At 38.6% G+C, this 21957-nt stretch overlaps 10 protein-coding genes and 1 non-coding gene across 11 annotated transcripts; 4 read left to right on the top strand and 7 right to left on the bottom strand.

Annotated features, from left to right (window-relative positions):
• Positions 1–192: 192 nt before the first annotated feature.
• Positions 193–1260, bottom strand: SDS22 (type 1 protein phosphatase-activating protein SDS22; the record flags this gene model as incomplete). The annotated part of the gene is made up of 1 exon (XM_037287483.1): positions 193–1260. The coding sequence occupies one exon, from the start codon at positions 1258–1260 to the stop codon at positions 193–195; it is 1068 nt and encodes a 355-aa protein (XP_037143378.1).
• Positions 1261–1549: 289 nt separating this feature from the next.
• Positions 1550–1930, bottom strand: ACP1 (acyl carrier protein; the record flags this gene model as incomplete). The annotated part of the gene is made up of 1 exon (XM_037287482.1): positions 1550–1930. One exon carries the CDS (start codon positions 1928–1930, stop codon positions 1550–1552), a length of 381 nt encoding a protein of 126 aa, XP_037143377.1.
• Positions 1931–2146: 216 nt separating this feature from the next.
• DCK1 (guanine nucleotide exchange factor DCK1) lies at positions 2147–7909 on the bottom strand (the record flags this gene model as incomplete). Its single annotated transcript, XM_037287481.1, has 1 exon — positions 2147–7909. The coding sequence occupies one exon, from the start codon at positions 7907–7909 to the stop codon at positions 2147–2149; it is 5763 nt and encodes a 1920-aa protein (XP_037143376.1).
• A 355-nt stretch (positions 7910–8264) lies between these two features.
• Positions 8265–8948, bottom strand: HG535_0B06930 (CinA family protein; the record flags this gene model as incomplete). Its single annotated transcript, XM_037287480.1, has 1 exon — positions 8265–8948. One exon carries the CDS (start codon positions 8946–8948, stop codon positions 8265–8267), a length of 684 nt encoding a protein of 227 aa, XP_037143375.1.
• Positions 8949–9118: 170 nt separating this feature from the next.
• RPN13 (proteasome regulatory particle lid subunit RPN13) lies at positions 9119–9583 on the top strand (the record flags this gene model as incomplete). Its single annotated transcript, XM_037287479.1, has 1 exon — positions 9119–9583. One exon carries the CDS (start codon positions 9119–9121, stop codon positions 9581–9583), a length of 465 nt encoding a protein of 154 aa, XP_037143374.1.
• Positions 9584–9662: 79 nt separating this feature from the next.
• Positions 9663–10766, bottom strand: URA4 (dihydroorotase; the record flags this gene model as incomplete). Its single annotated transcript, XM_037287478.1, has 1 exon — positions 9663–10766. One exon carries the CDS (start codon positions 10764–10766, stop codon positions 9663–9665), a length of 1104 nt encoding a protein of 367 aa, XP_037143373.1.
• Positions 10767–10958: 192 nt separating this feature from the next.
• On the top strand, positions 10959–12656 carry DPH2 (2-(3-amino-3-carboxypropyl)histidine synthase; the record flags this gene model as incomplete). Its single annotated transcript, XM_037287477.1, has 1 exon — positions 10959–12656. One exon carries the CDS (start codon positions 10959–10961, stop codon positions 12654–12656), a length of 1698 nt encoding a protein of 565 aa, XP_037143372.1.
• A 180-nt stretch (positions 12657–12836) lies between these two features.
• On the top strand, positions 12837–13443 carry CNB1 (calcineurin regulatory subunit B; the record flags this gene model as incomplete). Its single annotated transcript, XM_037287476.1, has 2 exons — positions 12837–12888; positions 12968–13443. 2 exons carry the CDS (start codon positions 12837–12839, stop codon positions 13441–13443), a joined length of 528 nt encoding a protein of 175 aa, XP_037143371.1.
• Positions 13444–13562: 119 nt separating this feature from the next.
• Positions 13563–15218, bottom strand: HG535_0B06880 (allantoate permease family MFS transporter; the record flags this gene model as incomplete). Its single annotated transcript, XM_037287475.1, has 1 exon — positions 13563–15218. The coding sequence occupies one exon, from the start codon at positions 15216–15218 to the stop codon at positions 13563–13565; it is 1656 nt and encodes a 551-aa protein (XP_037143370.1).
• Positions 15219–17302: 2084 nt separating this feature from the next.
• Positions 17303–17386, top strand: HG535_0Btrna5L. Its single transcript has one exon. It is a non-coding gene; the product is annotated as a tRNA-Leu (tRNA).
• Positions 17387–17588: 202 nt separating this feature from the next.
• On the bottom strand, positions 17589–21839 carry HG535_0B06870 (RNA helicase; the record flags this gene model as incomplete). Its single annotated transcript, XM_037287474.1, has 1 exon — positions 17589–21839. The coding sequence occupies one exon, from the start codon at positions 21837–21839 to the stop codon at positions 17589–17591; it is 4251 nt and encodes a 1416-aa protein (XP_037143369.1).
• Positions 21840–21957: the final 118 nt, after the last annotated feature.

Below are 21957 nucleotides of genomic sequence, written 5' to 3'. Positions count from 1 at the left end.
GCAGTTAATCCAGATAGGGTGTACGTACTTCCACTTATTTTGCTATGCCCTGTATTATGGGATTAAGAAATGGGAGCGGCATAACACTTTTCATAATGGTAGTTTTTATGAAGTGATCTAAAATGGCGATTGATCATTATTACGCAATACCAACCTCTTATTTCAAAGCAGTCGAATCATTTTCTCAATTGTTCAGTCTTGACGTACAAAAGTGGCATCGATTTTGTTTAGCGTTGGACTCAAGTTCATGACGAGTTTTCTTCTATAAGATGTCATATTTTTAGCTTGAATTGGATTTCCCTCCAAATAAATAGTTTCTAGCGTCTTAATTTCTCCAAGTTCTTCACCAATTGATTCAAACGACTGGTCAATCTGATTAAAAGAAGCCCACAAGTCGGTTAATGATTTCAAATGTTTGGCATTTTCCACCTTGGTGATTTTATTAGATGTAACATCCAACGTTCTTAATTTTAAGTTTTTATCTAAACCTTCGATCTTTCGAATGAAATTGTTAGAGACATATAACTCCTCTAAATTTTCCAATTCTTCGAGACCTTCGAGTTTCTTCAACCGATTTGCTTGAATTGATAGGATCTTCAAATTTTTCAACCAGTGGAGATTCATCAGTCTTGATATCGAATTTTTACCAAGCCATATCTCTTCAAGGTTTTCGAGTCCTCTCAATGCCTCAGGCCCAATTTCACTGATTCTGTTGCCGCCTAATTCAAGATTTTTTAGCCTTTTCAAACTGGACAAATTTTCAATAATTGATATTTTGTTTTGAACAAAGTATAGATTCTCCAATTGACTCAATTTGTCAATATTCTTTATATGCTTTATCTTGTTAAATGACAAATCCAAACTTTCCAAATTAACCAGTATATTCACATTACTTGAGATATGTTTTATTCTATTATCATAAAGATCCAAGTCTTTCATAGTATCGACTGGCAAAACCTCAACTTCGCTAATACTTTCAATGAGATTCTGTCTTAGGCATAAGCTTGTTAACTTAGAAAATCTGTATAGCCCCAAATCCTCTAACGATCGAATTTTCAAATGTAGTAAATCGATGACTTCTGTATCATCAGGCAAATCTTCTGTCAGTTCAGAATCTGCAGTTAACAAAACAACATTTGGGTCGGGTACTATACCTATAGAGGCATCTCTATCAGAGTCTATACTCAAGCCTTCAATAGATGGCATGTTATCACTGTCGTTATCTTCTGAAGTGCTTTTCCTACTATCTATTCCTGCCATATCTGGGCTTTTTTCTTAGTTGCTTCACTGCATTTATTCAATTAATTTGTGATGTAGCCCAAGGGGTAGTGTTGGAGCTAATTTTTATAATAAACTCATACAATGCAATGCTGAAAAATTTAAGCATATCAAGAAGAAAACGTTTCGGAATTCATATAGCAATCGTTATGAATATTACATAAGTGATATACGTTCCATAATTTCTAAACACGCAATAATTAAAGAGAATTGTAAGACAACAATAAATTTACAGGATAATTCGATTAATAGCGGTGCTCTCCAGCATCCCCTAGTGAGCTTCTGGATTGGAAGCAATGTATTCGACGGTCTCTCCAACACTCTTTAGTTCATCAGCGACCTTATCTGGGATCTCAATATCGAATTCTTCTTCAATGGCGACCAACAATTCAACTGTATCTAACGAGTCCAATCCCAAATCTTTGTGGAAGGCCGTTTGAGGGGAAACCTCCTTTGAAGCAGCAGTCTTGTCAAACGCTTTGATGACATCAATCACCCTGGTAGTGATCTCGTTCTTGTCCACAGATTCGCTGGAGTATAAACGAACAGGGGTGACAAATCTGGTGCAAATACGTCTACCGGCCAACGAGGAAGAAGCAGTTCTAAAAGTGGAGACTACGGGCGTTACAGTACGGAAAATAGATCTTAGCATGGCTGTTGTTATTTGTTGAAATTGGCAGTTCAGCTCTGCTTAACTCTAACTGCCTCATCCACAAGAATTCTATCTAATATTTGTTTCATGGATCGAGATGCGAGTAATAGAAATTTTAACTTCGTATATAGCGATAAATAGTTGCTCAGGGCTTTAGAAGAGAGTTAGGACAGTTTAGATATACATAAATATTGATGTGAGGTATCTTGTCGTGCCTCACCTGTCATCGACAACATTCCCTTTAGAGGGACGTGCACTAGAGATATTTGAGGATGAAACGGAATTGCTTGTGTGCACCGAAAGAGCTCTGTTCATCGAAATCTGCCTGTTCATTGTGCCGGGCGGAGGAGGGTTAACGACGACGAAAGAGTCTGACTTGGACGGAGTTGAATCTCTTGAGTGAACAGAAGAAGTTGCAGCTGTACGATCCAATTTGGTTGTGGGACTGTGAATGGACCTTTGGAATTTACTCCGACTTGTATGCATTGAAATGCTCTGTTGAGAGCTTGAGGTCTTAGCGATGCTGGAGACCGTCAATGATTTGAGTTTGATCTCATTGGCCTGTATTTCTGGTGCGAAATTTTTTTCGAACAATTTAACGAGCATCTCATGCGATTCGATTAAGCTTTCAGATGGTAATATCTCACGATGTAGCACTAAACAACGTGAAACCATCATTGCCAAACTATTAAATGCAGCCTGCAACATAGTTATATCGTTTTTTTGTAGAGAGGACGATATGGAATCCTTTAAAAAATCTCTATATTGAGCCATACCACCGTTGACAGGCGCATCAATAGTCCCTGTCAAGTTCCTTGACAATTCGTTAAAGATCTCTGAAGGATGTAAACGCTCCTTGATAACCTTCCAACACATATTTTCAAGGCCATTTAATTCTTGGATCTTAAGCTGTAATGACCTCAGGGCATTTTCTATAGGTGACAATTTCTTTTTTGACACTTCAACAATTTCTGACCTGTTCATTAAAGTTGGGAACGTCGACGCTGTTTGATAGGTATATTCATCTACCCAAAGATCAGTAACAGTAGTGGTTCCAGGTAGCCTGCTTGATTTGCAGAAAGTTTTTAAATCTCTATTCTCGATATACATTCGAATTTTATTATCCAGTTTATTATTCTTATCTCCATTCTGTTTGTATTCGTCGGATATTTCAAACCTTGGTTCAACAGTTGTAACGTAAATGAATCTTCCCATTGTGGCCTTCATGAAAAGTTCATCAATACGTTGTTGACTTTGAATTATTGTGGTTCCATGATAGACTTTCAATAATCTATTGTGCATTGACGTTATATGTTCAAATGGAAGGCCTTCGAAGATAAATTTTTTATTTCTCAAAGTTTTTGGAAAACCAAACCCGGCAAATGATACTTTGAAATATGTTGGAACTAACCGATCCAACGTCTGTAAGTTTGTGTACAATTGAGATATCTCACCATGAACATATGCAAGTCCACTTAAATCGTAGTTTATATGATCATACGCTGAGACTAAATCTTTGTATATGGACAACGCTTTTTCCAATTTCAAACCACGAGCAAAATTTGCTGCTGACTCTTTATAAAGATATTCTTTTCTCTCAAAAGAAGATTGCTCAGGTAACGGTGGATACGGAATTGGCGGTAACATATCATTTGGATTCCATCTGTAGGTATTAGCAAGAAGTTCGAGACATAAGGCTGCTTGAACATGGTCTCTTTTCTTTATGAAATGAAGGAATAAATCATATATCATTTTGTGGAACAATTCAGGTCTATTAGCATCTAACAAGTATCCAAACATTTCCACATGAATAGCCGTTCTATCATTATCAAATTCCTCGTCGTCTGATACCTTAAAAGCATTTGAAATCGTCCTTAATATTCCGAATATTTCTTCTAGCATGGCCACTACCGGTGCGTAAATCTCATCTTCGGGTGCGGCGTGGAAAGTAAACAAAATGCACAATCTCAACCTTTCAATTTCATAATCCATGACGTATATCCGACCAGATTGATATGCATTATATAGCTCCAAAATTGCCGCGTCCAAAAAATTTTGAAGTGTTCCGTAAGTTCTCCAATGGTTAACAACTGCAGACCATATCATTTCGCAGCTAGTCCTTTGGGCACCAATATGTTTATGAAGCGCAAATATGAACATTTCTTGAACCAAACTGGTGTTTTCCTCCAAAACCAAAAGTTGATTTTGACCCATTTTCTTGATTCCATACTTTTCACTCAGTACATTGTCAGAAGTTGAACAGGCCAATGCATTCCAGCTCTCGCTAAGTATATTGGCGGCAGGTGTTTTCAAGTCACCAGTAATTCTAAAAACAGCTTTTCTGGGGATAATTCCAAGTTTTATCAGGAAAGATACTTTGTGATTTGCAATTGTGAAGATCCCTTTCATGAACATCGACCATAAGGAAATACTCCCTTTTCCTTCAGTCTTTGGAATGCTATCCTCAAAGACAAATTTTTTATACATAGTCAGTAAAGCGAGAGAGCTCCTTATGTAAACGGCCGAGACTCCAAGCCATTTCTTAGATGGGAAGAAATCACCTCTTGCAAGTATTTTAACAGTATGATAGAGTGTTGAAATGTTGCTATTAGATATTTGGCGTGAACAGAATTCAGTTTGAAATTCTATATCCTTGCGACATTCCAGAAGAATATTTTTGAAGCACGCTTCTTTTCCATATTCATTTTCAACGGTTTTTGCAATCCCACATATTATAGTTGCAATCTCCAGCAAGACTTCCACAACAACCTCAGCACGGCATATTGAGTCCATTGGGATTACGGGAGATGGCAACGAAAAAGGGAATAACGTGGTAAAAGTTATTTTTGGTTTGAAATAGTTATTCTCTTTGCAGTATTTTCTCGTTAGAATGAACGCTCGGCAAAGAGTAGGTTGAAGCCTTATCAAATTTCTCCGTAGTTTTTTGTCGGTCGCTTTTTCTAAGATGGTAATTAGTATACCATTGCCCATTCTCAATAACGAAATATTGAGACATTCAGATTTATAGGGCAGCAATGCCCAATCGATACATTTAGAAATAAAAGCTGACCTCATCATTTTATCTGTTCCCAATGTAAAAAGATAGTCACACAAAGAAGTATTTACAAGAATTTGACGGATCAAGCCTAACTTTGCTGTAGAATAGCGCTCTTCCACCTGTGATAACTTTCTTGAGCCAATATCCATATTTTTCTCTCTACTATGACATCCCTGCAGTAAACCTAAGGAGAACTGAACCAGACTTTCGGGCTCGTAATATACTTTAATAATTTCGAGCCAATGTTCAAAATTTTGCAGTATCGTTATTTGATCTTTTGTGATGACATTACTAGTACTAGCAAGGAATTGGCAGACTTGACTAAAAAACAGCTGAAATGAAGTCCTCCAATCATTTTTCGATCTCTGTGAGGAAATGACTGAAAGCATCAAGAGATAAAGCGATGATCTTGCTACACGCGTTCCGGATGCGTCCCACCCTCTATAACCATTACTGAATTGCTTCGTCATGTGTTTTAAAATGATCTTTCCGCTATCTGGAATATCCATTCTGCCTTGTAATGCATCTCTGTAATATTTATGGAATGCGGCTTTAAACCTATGATTTTTTATCAAAAGCTTATCAACAAACTCGACAAAAGAAGTGAAAGTTTTTTCCTGCAATTCCTCTGGAAAGTCTTCGCTGTCTCTAACCTCAAAGAAGCGAAATATTTCTAGATATGTTTCTAGAAGCTCTTCAAAATGTGTGTGCTGTTGATCAAAAGTTAATGATCCTAAGTTCGAGAGAACTTGTAAAGTGGTCGAAACGAATTTTAAACTGCCACTCTTGTAAAGCTTTGGGATTTCTAGAAATGCTTCTAGCGATTCATCCATATTGTATTTTTTACCTTTGTATTCAGATGCAAACTCTAAAACTAAAATAGGTTCTCTCATAGAATTTGCCAACTGAAGACCCGTATACTTTTTATAACTCAAAAATTTGCCATCTTTTTTTATGTGAATATATGATTTTGCCATCAGTATTCCGTTCATATAAGCTAAAAATTGAAGAGACTCGCTATCTTGCATATATTCTAATCCTTCAACTCTAATAACTCCTCCTATGCTTTCACCGGGTCGTACTGACACAAATTCCCATGAGTTCTGAAGATTCTCACCCGCTGTTCTACTGAACCTGATTTTCTCATTTCTAGAAGATAATCGGATTGTTAATGTCTGAACATTCGTTGATAAATTACCGGAGAATGCAACTCTTCCTAAGGAAAGGTATATTCTTTCCATAGGTTCAGAGAAGGTATCATAGAAGAAAGTCGGAACTGACTTGATCGCCGATGTTGAGTCTGCGGCTGAATTATTTGTATTGGCGCGAATCTCCTTTATGGTGGCTAAAATAGAAGTTGCTCTTGGATTTACCGCGATCCCCTTGCTGGAATCTGAAATAATTCGATCCACTAACGCTCCCCAGCCTTTATTTCCTTCAGTCCAAATACTATTTTGATTATTTTGATTATTCTGATGTTCAGGTGCCCTACTTGAAAATGATGTATACAAATTGATTTTGAATTTAAAAGCGACTGATAGATCTGCATTGGATTCATTGAATTTGCTGAAAATTCTTGTGATATCGACAGCTCCTGCAGCTATACCTTTTCTTATATGCGTTAGTGAACCTCCTTCTCCCGGAGTAAAAGGGATGAAGGGTGCTTCAAAATTATTACCGCTAGAAATAGTAATTGGAATTTTTTCTGTTAACAAAACAACCAAGAAAATATTTTTCCTTTCCAGCTGAGAGGAGCAAATGTTTCTAAATAGAGCAGCTGAGACTGAATTTAGAGAAGAGTGCTTCTTTGAGTCCATATCAACGGTAAATGGTTCTGTGAGCCTCTCAGTACTTGAACATATATACATTGAAGCACTCACATTATTCAGTTTGGGATTGCCAATACTTGAATCACTCGTGACATTAAATACATCCACTAAAACATGCGAATGACTTTCATCAAAAATCTTATTCTTGCAAAATTCAGTTTGCAATAGCTTTGCTCCCGATTGAGGAAAATCCTTGTGCAGTCCATGAAGCATAGAATTGTATGTGAGCGAAGATAAAGTTTCATGGTCGTAAGACAAAAGTTTACCTGTCGTAAGATCACGACCAAATATAGCTTCTGAACCTGCCGGATCTGACGTCACCTTATTCGATGAACCATCTAGGGCATCTGCTTGAGACCTTGAGCTCATCAACTTGCTTATATTCGCCAGGAGGCAACTGATTGATCTAATAATATCAACAGCTTCTGTCGCTGTCAACAGATCGAAAAGTAATCTCATTCGTATCGATTCCAGTTCGTAAAATACCTTTGCCAATTTTTTATATATAACAAACTCCCCTGCTGCATACATTGAATAAATGTGAGATGCTAACAAAGCTAAAGTTGGGCCCAAATCTTTTACTAGTGGCGTATTCTGGTAACGAAAGTATGGAAAGGAAGGCCTGGCAGGTTTCCTTGAACGTATTTCTCCGTTGAGATCGTTTTTGCTTGATTCTATACTTTGATAAAGACACGTCGACTTGCACTGCTCACTAACATCTTGTTCGAAGTCTTTACGATTGGGGAGCTTTAAAAAAGACACTTCTTTGACTGGACTTCTATCATTTATCTCCACGTATTTACGAGGTACAATCACCAACTTACTTCTCAAGTGCGGAAACTTATCATCTGCAGCCTTCATACCTGAAATATAAGCCTCAGGTAAAGGATTCCATCGGAAATAACCCCTAAACCATTTATTATCCGTCGTCTCTTCGAAAAGATATACCTCGTCACCACAGTACAGGTCAAAAAAATGATCATTATGATTCGCCAATTCCGGATGCCGTTTCAATGGCAAAAAAGGCTTCTTAACGATGCCTCGAAAGAAGCTCTTTGTAGGTTGCCAAACAACCTTATCCTCTGACTCCATAATTTCCGATCTCTTCTCTGAACTGCCTTTATCAATGGCTTATGCCCTGTGATTGCTTATTAGACAAAAAACGAAAAAGCAAGAACTTCGAAGCTCGAACCAGCCACCTCAATCGTGATTTGGGCACTAACTATTTATTTATATGTATATATGATAAATTTTGCAGACACAAGGCTATACGGGCAGCTTTTATTTTAGGTCTATTACTTTTTCAAGATAAATCTTCCATTGTCACATAACGTCCGAAAGGCCTTAGAAGAGTTTTTTTACCACCATCGTTGAATACGTCTGCTGTTCTCTACATGAATAGAAAAAACTCTTGCATGGAACATTGCTTAGATCTGCTCATTCCAGTTCATTCATTGATTCGCTGGGTTTGTTTTTGTTTCTTTCCGACTGGCAAACTGGCCTGTTCCTCTTCGACACGATGCTGGAGCTCTTGGAGCAATAGCTCAAGTCCCTTTGTGGCGAACAGTTGCATGTTTCGACAACGATCGGTCTCGCCAGTGTTAAATACGTGGGAGGTATCTCTGTTTGGAGCAGAAATACCAAAATATACATCACCAGTCTTACTTGCGGCATCCGGGTCCTTATCTGACGTTGCAAGAGGTGTAGAAGCGTACCCGGTCTCGCTCAGTGTATAAGTAGCTCCGAGCTCTAGACGAAGGTTCCGTGCCAGTCTCAGGGCTACGTTTTGGCTGGGTCCAGTGTAATTATCGATATCTTCTGATTCCCAGCCGCTGAGTTTCAGTCTCGATTTCAGACTGTACACCATTGTGCCACCGTAAAACCACACAGAGGCACCCGGGACAGATACCAGATAGCTCGATATGAGACCACCGCATGCCGCCTCGCTTACGGCTACAGTTTCCTTGCGTTCTTTCAAGATCTCAGAAATCGCTGTGACAAGCTCAACAGCTCTTGGAGGAGGAAATTCCATCGCTAATTGGTACTGATAGAAGAAACTGGTCCTTGTTATTGATATTTTTATTGTACTGGCCAACGAATAATTGAGAGCATTATTGAAATGCCCTTGCATAACCGTATATACTTCTAGTGTGAACTTCAGGAGCGCTCATAGCTGTTACCCGGCGCGTACATTTTGTATGGTCATACGTAAAAGGTGGCAAACAGCAGTTTATGAACATCGGCATTTACTACAATGATAAAACTAGCCGCTTATAGAGTTACATTGTATATCTCTGTGTTATGAGTTCTCAGGCATTTACTTTTAGGGCTGGAGTGTGTGAGTATAACGAAGAATCGCGCCTGTGTACGCCGATAGCATGTCAAGGTGAAATCGAAATCAAGCCACATGAAGAGGAAGAACTGGGATTTTGGGAACTTGAATGGCGTCCTATAGAGAAACCCGTGGCTAAAGACTTGAGTGTCATATCATTAATTCTGATTCCCGGAGAAACGGTATGGGCCCCTATAAAGTCAAGTAAGAACGGTAGAGTATTTGCCCTGGTGTTCTCTTCAAATCAGAGATATCTGTTCTGGTTGCAGGAAAAAAATGGTAGAAGTCTTGCATTGAATGAATTGAGTGAGAAGGACGAGAAGATTTTCGATAAGATGGCCAAGATACTGAACAGAAATGAGGACGAGGATGCTGATGGGGATGCAAACGCGGTTGAGGAAGCGGACAATGACGTAGAGATGAAAGACAGCTAAATATCTTTTAAAAACGGCAAAAGCGTCAAAGGTACTTACGTTCTTTAATGATTTAATTTGAAATAAATTTGTATACAGACTACTTGCTCCTCCACTTGACCGACCAGTTTAATTTATCACCTGCTTTGAAAGGTGCGATTTCAATGCCATCCCTACTAGTGATAATCAGCGGTACTACTTGGTCCTTTCTATACAGAATAGCCTCATCTTTCGACCTCAACTGTGCCTCTTGAACATTATAAAATCGGAGCCCAAATTCTGATGCAAATCCCCTCAGTTTATCTAAAGCATTCTCGTGTTCAAATATTTGTGCAATGTATGGAATTGCCAGTGACTGGGAAAAGACTCCGGCGCAAACACCAACATGTCTAGCTTTGCTACCTAACGGATGTGGTGCTGAGTCTGTGCCAAAGAAAAAATATGGCTTCCCCGATACCGCTGCTTTCACCAACGCTCTTTTATCTTTCGGAAATTTAGCAACAGGTTTACAAAAATTGATCGGGTTACCGGCCCAATCATCTATTGTCAAGTATAGGTGATGCGCGGTTATTGTTGCTGCTACTTTGACGTCTTCGACTTTTTTAATGTCTTTGTTGATATCATGAATTGTATTTATAGCGGCTTCTGATGTACAGTGTTCCAAGATGATTTTCAGATTTGGGAAATCATGGTGAAGCTTTTTTAAAGCAGGCAGAAATGATTCTTCTGCATTCAACACATGAATATCCTCGCTTCCATCTTCTAACCCATTATTAATTGATGGTTTTTCACCGTGTAAATTTAAGATAAGATTCTCTTCCTCCATTGCTTTCAATATAGGATAAAAATCACTGAAATCGTTTGGATCAACACCTGCTGCGGAATTGGTAGTTACACCAGCTGGGTAGCATTTAACACCTTGAATTGCGCCTTTTGAGGCCGCTTCGTGAACCAATTCTGGTGTTAAATCCCCACATAAATAAAAGCTCATTAAAAATGTTGACTGTGGAGCTATATTTTCCAAAGTCTCCTTGTATCTGATCACTCTCTCTAGTGTTGTTACAGGTGGTTGTAGATTTGGCATAATGTATGCTACCGAAACACCACCTTCTCTTATAGTTGGAGTTACAAATTCGCACATGGATCCATCTCTTACGTGGACATGCATATCACATGTCACACCTAGGTTGATTTCGTCAGTCATTTCACTTCAATGAGATTCGATATCGATAGTATTTTTTGTCTCTTTTATCTTACTCATCTCTACAAGTTTAACATATCAAAAAAATTTTAATAGTTTTCTAACAGTGAAAAAAACCGTAAGCTCATCGCAAGCATCACATTAAATAATTGTTGCAAATAAAGGATATAACCTTCATTTGGCTTTGTGTATTTAATGTTAGATTCAGAGACTGTTCATGCTGGTGTACCGGTGGCACTCTCTACTGCCCAAACTGAAGACACGTTCACGTTAGCGAAGTACGAGTCGACTGTTACAGACAGATCATCGTATTTGGGCCCAGATTCTAATGAAAACTTGAGAGAAGCCATCGCGAGGTACTACGACATCGAACATATTGCCGAGTATTTCACACACAATAAAAGTTTTCGCAATATTACTTTACAATTTCCTGATAAACTGATTCAAGATTCAAGTACAGTGACACAACTTTTGCAAGATAAGTTAGTGATACAGGACAAGGACACAAAAAGTGCAAAGAGAAATATCTGGGTACTAGCAGATACTGCATATAGTCCGTGCTGTGTGGATGAGGTGGCCTCGGAGCATGTAAACGCAGACATAGTTATTCATTTTGGTGATGCATGTCTGAATGCGATTAAAAGTCAGCCAGTATTGTATTGCTTTGGACGGCCATACTTGGATTTTGACGAACTTTCACAGGGCTTCAAAAAGACTTATAGTGATGAAATGGCAAAGGTCTGTCTCATGGCAGATGCGCCTCATAGTGAATGTATTGGAAAGCTTTATGAAATATTGAGGAATGATGGATATGAAAACTTGCTGTATGCTGTTGTTGATGAAAAATCATCTAGTTCTAACTGCACAATATTACAATCAGATCAACATCAAGCATCTCATTCAAATAAGCTAATTTCGCTCCAAAACAGAGCTATTTATTCTTCCAATAAGGAGCTGAAAACAATTGACGAGGCAAATTTGCAGGAGAATTATGACTTGTTTCACATTACGGTTCCTGCAGATCCTCATCTTCTTTTTTTAACTACAAAGTTCAAGACAGTGAGTCTGTATGATACGGAAACCTCAAGCGTAAAGCAGGGGCCATATCCATCTTTAATGAAACGATATAAATTTATGCATGTTGCAAGAACTGCAGGTTGTATTGGGATTTTGGTCAATACACTATCTCTAAAGAATACAAAAGAAACAATAAACACTTTAGTCAAGCATATACGAGATAGTGGTAAAAAACATTATTTATTTGTCGTTGGTAAACCGAATGTTGCAAAGTTGGCAAATTTCGAGCCGGTAGACATTTGGTGTATTTTGGGTTGCGGGCAAGGAGGAATCATTCTAGATCAGCACAATGAATTTTACAAGCCAATCATAACACCTTACGAGCTTACTTTGGCATTGAAACCTGAAGTAACCTGGACTGGACAATGGGTGGTCGATTTCGATGCCGTTCTCGACGAAATTGAACAAGAAAACACTCAAATGAATGTGGCCTTTGAAGATAGCACCAATCTCAGTAAAGCAGAAGCAAAAGATTTATCTGGGGACCTCCAAAACGAAGGAGCTCCAGATTTCGATGCGGTAACTGGTAAATATATTAGCACATCCAGACCGCTTAGAAAACTTAAGCACTTGGAGCTAGACTATCCTGCTATGGGCTCTAGAGAGCTTACTAAAAATGTGGCTGGTGGTGTCATCATTAAGGGAACGGTTTCGACATCCGCGGCCCATTTGCAAAGTCGTGAATGGACAGGTCTAGGCAGCGACTATTCATCTCAAGATGGGTATGATGAATCTGGTGCAGCCGTCGAAGAGGGAATATCAGGGGTAGCTTCCGGTTATGAATTTGATAGAACTAACAAACCGAAATCTAGATAGATTGTGGGTCAACAGTTATATAAATTTAATTATAATTAATTCTATTCATATCATGTGACCTCGCTTTGTTCAGTATTTTAGTTCAAAGAATGCATGTAGCTCTCTACAAGTAAATCGCTAAAGCACTTGAAAAAAACCGAACCCTTCAAACGAAGCAAGTATTGAGTCCATCGTGTGAAAATGGGTGCTGCTTCTTCCAAGGTAATTGACAATTTGTTGGAGGATACCAACTGTATGTTTATAATTTTTTGTTTTTGCAGTTAGATGATTTGGCATATTGCTAACATATTTTCTTTTACGATCAATAATAGTCGAAAGGGATGAGATTGAAAGGTTGAGAAAAAGGTTTATGAAACTAGATAGGGATAATTCAGGATCAATCGATAAAAATGAATTTATGACAATACCAGGAGTATCCTCAAACCCTCTCGCTGGGCGTATAATGGAAGTATTCGATGCAGATAATAGTGGCGGTGTTGATTTTCAAGAGTTTATCACAGGTCTTTCTATTTTCAGTGGTAGAGGCAGCAAGGAGGAGAAATTAAAATTTGCATTCAAAATATACGATATTGATAAGGATGGATTGATATCTAATGGGGAATTATATGCTGTACTTAAAATCATGGTGGGCAGCAATCTTGATGATGAACAACTGCAGCAAATTGTTGATAGAACAATTGTAGAGAATGATCTTGACGGTGACGGGCATTTGAGTTTTGAAGAATTCATGAGCGCGATTGAAACAACAGAAGTTGCCAAGAGTTTAACTTTACAGTATGATGTATAGGTAATAAATGATTGAAAGTATGAAGAACAAAATTAAAGCGAGTGATATGTAAAATAACGTAAAGGCTCCTTTAAAGGAGAGTACCATAACAAAAGCAGGAAAAAATAAAAATGTATGCCTTATAGAGTGTATCTGAAATTAGGATTTTCAAAGTCGGTTAGATCGGCGAATTCTGTATTCTCAAAAGATTCATCTTTGCCCCTCTCAGCAGCAAGCTTATCACGCCTTTTGTTTTCCCTCCAGTTAACAAAGAAAAGAACACCGAGGATAACTATCATACAAGCGTAACAAACCACCATAGCGATTTTTGCACCTTGATAACCAGGAGCCTGAGTAGAGACAAATGTTTGTGGACCAGCCAAATTTGCTGCTGCATAAGCAACCAAGTTAATGGAGGAGACTGTCCATTTTTTGGTGTAACCAGAGGAATTTGCACTTATATTAGCTAAAACACAAATGAATGAGACTGGGGAAATGTACCATAAATAGGCACCAGCTAGTCTTGCACTCTTACTACTATTGGCAAAGCCTAACATACAACTAGCAATCAAAGCTAATACCGCAGAAAATAAGGCCCATGTTAGCTTATGTTTCAAAATTGGGTAACGCCTGTTAACCGAGTACATTGCAAGGATGCCAAATAGAGGGCAACCAACAAGTTCTACAGCACCTGTTGGTAACGTCATTAGTAAACTATCTCTAGAAGAATAATCGAAATCCGAGTGCAAAAGGATAGACATGAAATTTGTGATACCACCATTTGGAATGTTTGAACTGACCGTAAATAAGAAGTATAACCAAGTTCTGATATCTTTCACGGCTTCAAGAATCTGATGCTTTTTGATTTTATGATTACCATAACCTTGTTGATTTGATCTGATTCTTGCTATAACCATTAGTTTTTCTCTTTCGGTCAGGAAACGAGCGTTAGTTGGATCATCAGGGATCCAGAATCCAATCAAGAATCCAAGGACTATAGTAATAACACCCGTAATGATGAAAAGAATTTTCCATGATTCAATCGAATAAGTACCATTCCTGATGTACAGGCCGTAAGCGATTGCACTAAGCATAATGGAACCCAAACCGTTCATACCGAACCAAATGGAAATTCTCGTGAATTGTTCCTCCTGTTTCCAGTATTGAGAAGTGATAATTGTGAAACATGGAGTAACCATACTTTCGGCACATCCCAACAGCACCCTTAAGAAGATGAAAGAAGCATAGTTAACTGTTGGTGCAGCATGTAGTGCTAAAATCAACCCCCAAATAATAATGAAAACGGCAAGCAGTTTTGACATTTTTTTCGTCTTTTGGAAAATATACTGACCAGGCCCGAGATTGAAGAACAGGTAACCGAAATAAAACGCAGATCCGACCCACGAGTATTGATTACCATGCATGTGTAAATCTTCTCTTAGACCCATGATAGCAGCAGAACTGGTGGAAATTTTATCCATGAATTGCACGGCGTACAGCAAGCACATCAGCGGAAACATACACAAATCAATCTTCCAGCAAAGTCTACGATCTTCCTCCGGCGTGACAATCAAATTCTTGGCCTCATCCGCCAATCTCATGGCATCGTCCACGTCCTTCTCCCGAATAACAACTTCCTTGCCGCTAGGAGAAATCACTGTACTTAGAATATTCTCCACGTCGACGCCACCACTTTGCACATCCGCTGTCACGCCATTGATGTGTTTCTTCTCATCAAGGGCTTCCTTAGCCAGCGAGACTTCACTTGAGCCGGTCGACCCAGCTGAACCACTCATTATGATACAATGTGAAATATAGCTCTAGCGTTTTTCTCAGCTGTCTTCTCTTGCTGAACTTAAACGTAATGGAATACACTGCTGCTTATATACATAGCCATCCCGATTCACAGATCCTCCTGTAAAAATACGGCCGCACTTCCCCATCGCCCTCCCATTAGCCGTCCAAAATTTTCAATTACTCATAAGATGCCATTCCTGGACGTACATTAGGTGATTGCACCCCCGCCTGTCGTTATCTCGACTATCCAGCTTCCCTTCTGCTTGTTGTGAGTACCCACCCGACCAGCTTTCTTATCTTTATTAGTCAGCCTTGCTCGCCTATATTCGCCCAAAAAGGCGCGAAACTTCCGCTTTGATAATCACTAGCCAAAAAAAGTATATTCTATAAAAGATATATATTGCCAGATTTTCGGTCTTCGCCGCCCGCGTCGATAAATCTCGGCGAATGCCATTTGGCGTGGCTTTTAACGCCTTGCCTGATGCGATTTTTAACATGGTTACCATGTTCATTGGCCCTCGTAATGCGAGTGCCGCTTGGCGCTTATTCTGCGCCGGCATAGCCCGCGATGGACTTGACTGGGCTTCGTGATCCAGAGGTGCCAGAGATTTTAAATGCAACCTGCAAGCTTGCATTTTAGGTTTCAGCTTTGAACCCGTTCCTCTTATCGGATATCCGCATTTTGCGCTGTGACCTTGCTGTCGACCTCGTTAGTGGATTATGATGAAGCATGATACCTCTGATGATAGCACGCTATTGAATCGGAGTGGCTGGTCTATACATCAAAATTGCCTTGCCTGTACTGAGTTTGATGAGGTTGCAGCAGATAGTGATGTGGGGCTGTCAAAGTTTAGGCGAGAAACGTTGAAAAGACGTTTTTGCCGATGACGTGGGGCGGGGCGAGGCGAGAGGGAGTCGTCAGGAGTGTCAGATCAGGTCTCGACAAATGTCACAAGAAAGGAAGCATTGATCGTCTCTGGCTTGAGTGCAATATTTTCTTCTGCGGTTGTGAGACTGCAAAGAAATCTGTGGTGTAAGATGAGCACTGAAACTGTGCGCGATGTTGGGGAATTGCAAGAAGTGGGTGTCGCTACCGAAACCTTAAGTCATCGGCGAGCTCCTATCGTCCGGGTCCAGGGATTCGTAGTCGTGATTCGCCCGGTGTCAATACATGCATGCTTTCCAGATACGCAAGCTCGTTTCAATTAGTCTTTCCATCATTTCATAATGAAAGAGTCAAGGACAATTGACGAATAGTTTTGATCTCAAAGATGGAACAGGAACAGTCCACTGATACGCTCAAACGATTCTGCTAAGATAAAATCTCAGCAGAGCAAATAAGCAGATACTAATTGGAAAGAATGTTTTCTTCGACGTTGTCGATAGTAACTTGGTTTGACAGGATGATGATATTACGATATTCAATTGTAGAGATATATAAGTCCTTGGTTTTCTATATCATGAACTGAGATAAAACTAATTGAACTTGGATTAATATCTGGGAAATACGTCTGTATTTATACCTAACATTTTGCACCTATTGAACCATAAGAGAGGACGAGGGAAGAATTTTCATCGTCATCACACCATTTCTAGTCCCATACAATCCACAGTACAACTGCTATTTCGTGTTCATTCCATAGACTCCTTCGTAGTCAGACTCCTGAGTTGTAAACGCCTCGCGATAGATTATCATCCGATATCTTTCCAGTATCGATTGACATTCTGTTAGGGCTTCATCTGACTTCGTTTATTTTGTTTTACAGACCAATTGTCTTATTTCTGATGCTTATAAGTCATCTCTTTAATATATCTTACAATATCGATTCATATTTCAACAGATACCCTATCACGAGACATTTACAAGTCTGGAGTCTGACTTAGCTTCATAGATTACGTTACTGATACTGAGAGAATAAGTCAACTTCGGAGCTTTTAGTTCTATCATCAATTTGTAGTTTAACACTATCTCGATTTAGATGGAAATTTCAATACTGTTCCCGAAAAAGTCACGGATACATCTATTCTTTGTGGCTGCTATATTATGTAACTAGACCTTTTCAAAGTACAACAAAAATTATATGGAGGGTTGGCCGAGTGGTCTAAGGCGGCAGACTTAAGATCTGTTGGACGGTTGTCCGCGCGAGTTCGAACCTCGCATCCTTCATTACTTTTTCGTTTTTCACTTTTGAATTTTCTTTTCATCTCTGTTAATGTTTTGCATTTCATTTAACAAATTTATGTTTAGAAATAAAGAATTTCTAGAATTAGTAACACTCGAACTAGAATATATGAACATTCATTCATTTGCTCGCCTAACTTTAATACATGAATTAGTGTTTATTTACTCTATCATATTTCGGACTATTTCATTCTATACAGACTAAATTTTCTACAATTTTGAGGATTTGGTTGGCTTTGGATGTTGAATGTGTATTTGATGCATACTGCGGACTTTCCAGGCGTTCTTTGATTGCTTCATCCAACAAAGACCTTAGCTCTTTTATTAAAACACCGTTCTTGCACCATGTTCTAATAGCTAACCAACTATCAAGCACAATACCAGGAGAATGCTTGTCTCCACTGACGTCATAGCCTATAGGCCCACCCAACAATAGTAAAGAAAGGGTTGATGTTGGGGTTATGTCTCTCAGGTATCGCTTAGTTGTAACCTGAGACCCGTTGAATACAATGAATGGAGATTTAAGCAGTGTACTAACTGTTTGTCCTGTCTTATGCTGGAGATCATCTTCAGAAAGGATTTTCATTTCCTGCAAATTCTTCTCATTGGGCGAAAACAAAACGGAAGACGGATGAATAAATGCTCTGTTCGCTGGTAAATGATCCACAGATTGTTCATTACTAGACTTGCTTTGTAATTCATCGATATATTCTTCATTTCGTATCCAGTATTTTATTGCCTTGGCGTCAGCATCTTTTTCGATTGCACCAACTCTTGTTGCTAAATACTTTGTATCCGGTAATTGAACCCTTGCAACATTGGGATAAAAAGCTCCAGTAATCACGGCTTTCAAGATATCGACATTGTCTTGATTTCTGTTCAAATAAGATGATGATTCAGAGTTATCGCGCACTGGCAAAAACCCAACATCTTTTAATATCGAATAGAATTGAGCACGCGTTGAGGCAATTTCCCTTATCTTATTATATGATAATAAATTATCTTTCATGAATTTTTTTTGTTTTACCTTGTCTTTCGACCTAAAATATTGATTCAAAATTTCAGTCATTGCTAGTAAGTCACCACGGTTTTCATATTTGGATAAAATCTTTTTAATATCATCCCTGTTTTCAAAACCACCAATGAAAGGCGATGTTCCAAGACTTAATATGGATGCTATCAAAATTCCTAAATCTGATACACCAAAAATATTGCTGTATATCAGTAATTTTCCGTGTTTGCTATCCATCACGGGCATCAGACTAATAAATTTACCCAACTCTGTCAAAGATGAATCATATTCGTTGAGCAAACCAATAGTAGTTAACATACCACTCGCTTTTTCTAGCGATTTTAAAGGTGGCGGATCTAATCCATGTGCTAAAAATTTTTTTACGTCTTTGATACCCATTGCTTTAACGGATATAAAAAGTGATTCAAGTGATACTCTTTTGATTTCTGGAGGAGGCATTGGTATCATTTCTTCGTCATAGAGTTTCCTAGAGAATAGCTTATAACACAGACCTTCTCGAACTCTACCAGCACGACCTCTACGTTGCTTTGCTTCTGCTTTCGAAATAAAGTTTTCCACTAATCGTGTTGTATTATCACGAGGATTGTAAAACATGGTTTTGGATCTGCCAGAATCTATTATAGCAACACAGTCGTCAATTGTAATGGAAGTTTCCGCAATATTTGTTGAAACAATTACTTTTCTCCTACCGCTAAACTTCTTGAACACTTTTCTCTGGTCCTCTGGTGTAAGTGCTGAATGTAAAGGTAAAACTACAAAATTATTCGAATTATTGCCGCTTGATATCATCTTACAGCATCTATTGATTTCTGCCACACCAGGTAGAAAAACAATAATTGAACCATCATCATTTTCATTTTGCAATTGTGCGTCAATGTGCTGGACTAATTGCCGAATCAAATCATAATTGATCTGACCTGTTCTGAAAAACCTTGAATCTGCATTTGGTTTACGCTCTATTTCGTAAGAATCTTCATCCGAGTTTTCTTGAAACTTATCAATCTTTATTTTGAAATTCAATTTCTCTAAGACATCATCCAAAAAATAATCTTTGATAGGGAAAGTTCGACCTTCAATGTGGCATCTACCTAGCCTGGGAAAAAATTCCTCAAAAGCCTTCACATCAACTGTTGCACTCATTAGTACAATTTTCAAACCCGGTATCTTACCCAGTAAATTTTTCAGCAAAATGACGACTAAATCCGTGCCAATAGATCTCTCATGAACTTCATCAATGACAACAATAGTATTCTTCAGCATATTTTTATCACCTTGTAACATCCTTACAAGAACACCTGTTGTCATGAACTTTATTCGTGTGGTATTCTTCGTGTTATTCACACCCCTAATTATGTATCCAACCTCATCACCACACTCTGTACAACGCTCATCAGATACACGCTCTGCCAACCCGATAGCTGAAATTCTCCTAGGCTGCGTGCAAATAATCTTAATCTGACCAAAGTCGTTCTTCTTTCCTTGAAGAGAGTCCAGTATGAATTGAACCACTTGAGTTGACTTACCTGATCCAGTTTCACCAGTTATAAGAATAACTTCATTTTGCTCTACCAAATTTATTATGAAACCTTGCTTTTGCCATGCAGGTAACTTTGATCTAAAGTTCTGCATTTGGAGAAATTCTGCAGATTTTATTCTTCGTAAATATTCCTCTTGAAGTCTAGCCGTTTCATTGTCATTCAGAGTTTTAGCGGTTCCAAATCTACGATTTTGTCTAATCCTAGAATCCGTATTTCTTTCCTGATGCTTTCTGCCATTATTTTCAAGTGAAATCTGCACTTCTTCTTCAGAAAGCAATGGTCCTGGGTTTTCGATAATTTCTTCCAAGTTGGATACCAGCCATTCATATATCTGGTACACAAGCATTTCACCCAGTAGTTGGTTTTCTGTGATGAATTGGAGTAGTTTTATTAGAATTTGGTGTTTGATATAATCCGGCAACTTATAATTCCTATCAAAAGTCGATACTATTATTCCGGGCAAAGTTGAAGGATAGCTCTTTGTTCTATAAACTTTTAATTTAAGTTTTAATTTTGGAATAAGTTGAATGATATAGCAGGCATCAGGGTTGATGATCTCAACTTGATTTTCATAAATCGATTTCAAACTTTCTAGCTCCTCATTCCATATTTCAATAGACTCTTCCTCCGAGATCAATATTTCCTGGCTAAATTGCATCCCAGGTAAAACAATGTTCAATAATTTCCCAGCGGCCTCGCCTTCGTTCATATTCGAATTTTCTAACGCAAACCAAGCCTCATCTCGGGAAACACCACTCTCAACCAGCCTTTCAATACTATTTTTCACAGATAATGGCAAAGAAGAGATCTGAACAACGACTTTTGAATCTTCTCTCCTTTTGTGGAAAAATGCAGGTAAATCGTCTTCTGGTAAATTGAAAAGCAGAAACGATATTGGATCTTTATAATGCATTGCCTCTTCCACATGTGGTACTCTGAAGCTAAGCGATAATAATTTATGCCTCAAGTTTTCGCGATCCGAAGAATGAATGTGATCTGAATTTAATTTCTTTTGTGACCAATTAATGTACACTTTCAAAGAGGATTCAATTGCCTGCCTTGAGGATTCATCGAGATCAATGAATGGTGCATTCTCCCAAACCTTTTTCGGAAAACTCACGGATGTTATTTTTTTATTTCTATCCAGTAAATTGACCTCCTTGCTTGCATTTTCGCTAAAGGCTTTCTTAGTATGAGAAACAAGAACAGGGGCTTTTATCTCTTTTTTTGCCTGATTGAATCTCGCATCTTGTTCCTTCCGATTCTTTTCTTTCTCCTTGCGGTCTTCTAATACTGCTTTGAATGGATCTACATCAAATAATTTTTGAGCACGCTTTGGATTGTGCTTCATCAACTCCGTTCGATAAGCACTTAATTCATACCAAAGCTTTTTATGATTTGGTGGTAGCATCATATGCAAGTTGTTATGATAAGAAATCCGATACAAGGCTACAGTGGCAGCAAAATGTCTTGCCTCCATCGGGGTCTCTTGCGGTACTAAAATGCCTTTGTCGCTCAACTTATCATAAGTAGGATCATTCAACTTGATCATTATCACCTCCTTGGTTTTAGGATTGGTCCATGATATAACAGCAATGGCAAGCATACCTTTGTCACCTATTTTCTTCATGTCATATTCGACTTTGTTCCATTTTCTTTTCTGACACGCTTCATGCAATAGTGTATGAGGCAACTTACCCGTCCAGCTCGTGGATGAAGTCACCTTGGCCCTGTTAGCTTGCTGCTTTAATTTCGGATTGCAATCGGTTTCGTTGATCTCATCTACTTTACTCCTGGCTTGTTTTTTCGAATTATTAGTTTTCTGAACAGCTTGCGTGCTTGAGCTGCTCTTGCCCTTTTTAGCCATACCAGCAGTTGCAAAGACGCTTATGTATATATGAAAACGATGTTGCGGCAATGAGGGCTAGCAAAGATGAACATTGTGTTGACCGTTTCCCAATACAACACTCTTAGCATTAAAACTA

This window comes from Zygotorulaspora mrakii, chromosome 2 (assembly GCF_013402915.1).
Source record: "Zygotorulaspora mrakii chromosome 2, complete sequence".
NCBI classification, from domain to species: domain Eukaryota; kingdom Fungi; phylum Ascomycota; class Saccharomycetes; order Saccharomycetales; family Saccharomycetaceae; genus Zygotorulaspora; species Zygotorulaspora mrakii.
Note: the sequence above shows the minus strand (reverse complement) of the source record. Positions and strands in the feature narration are given on the sequence as shown.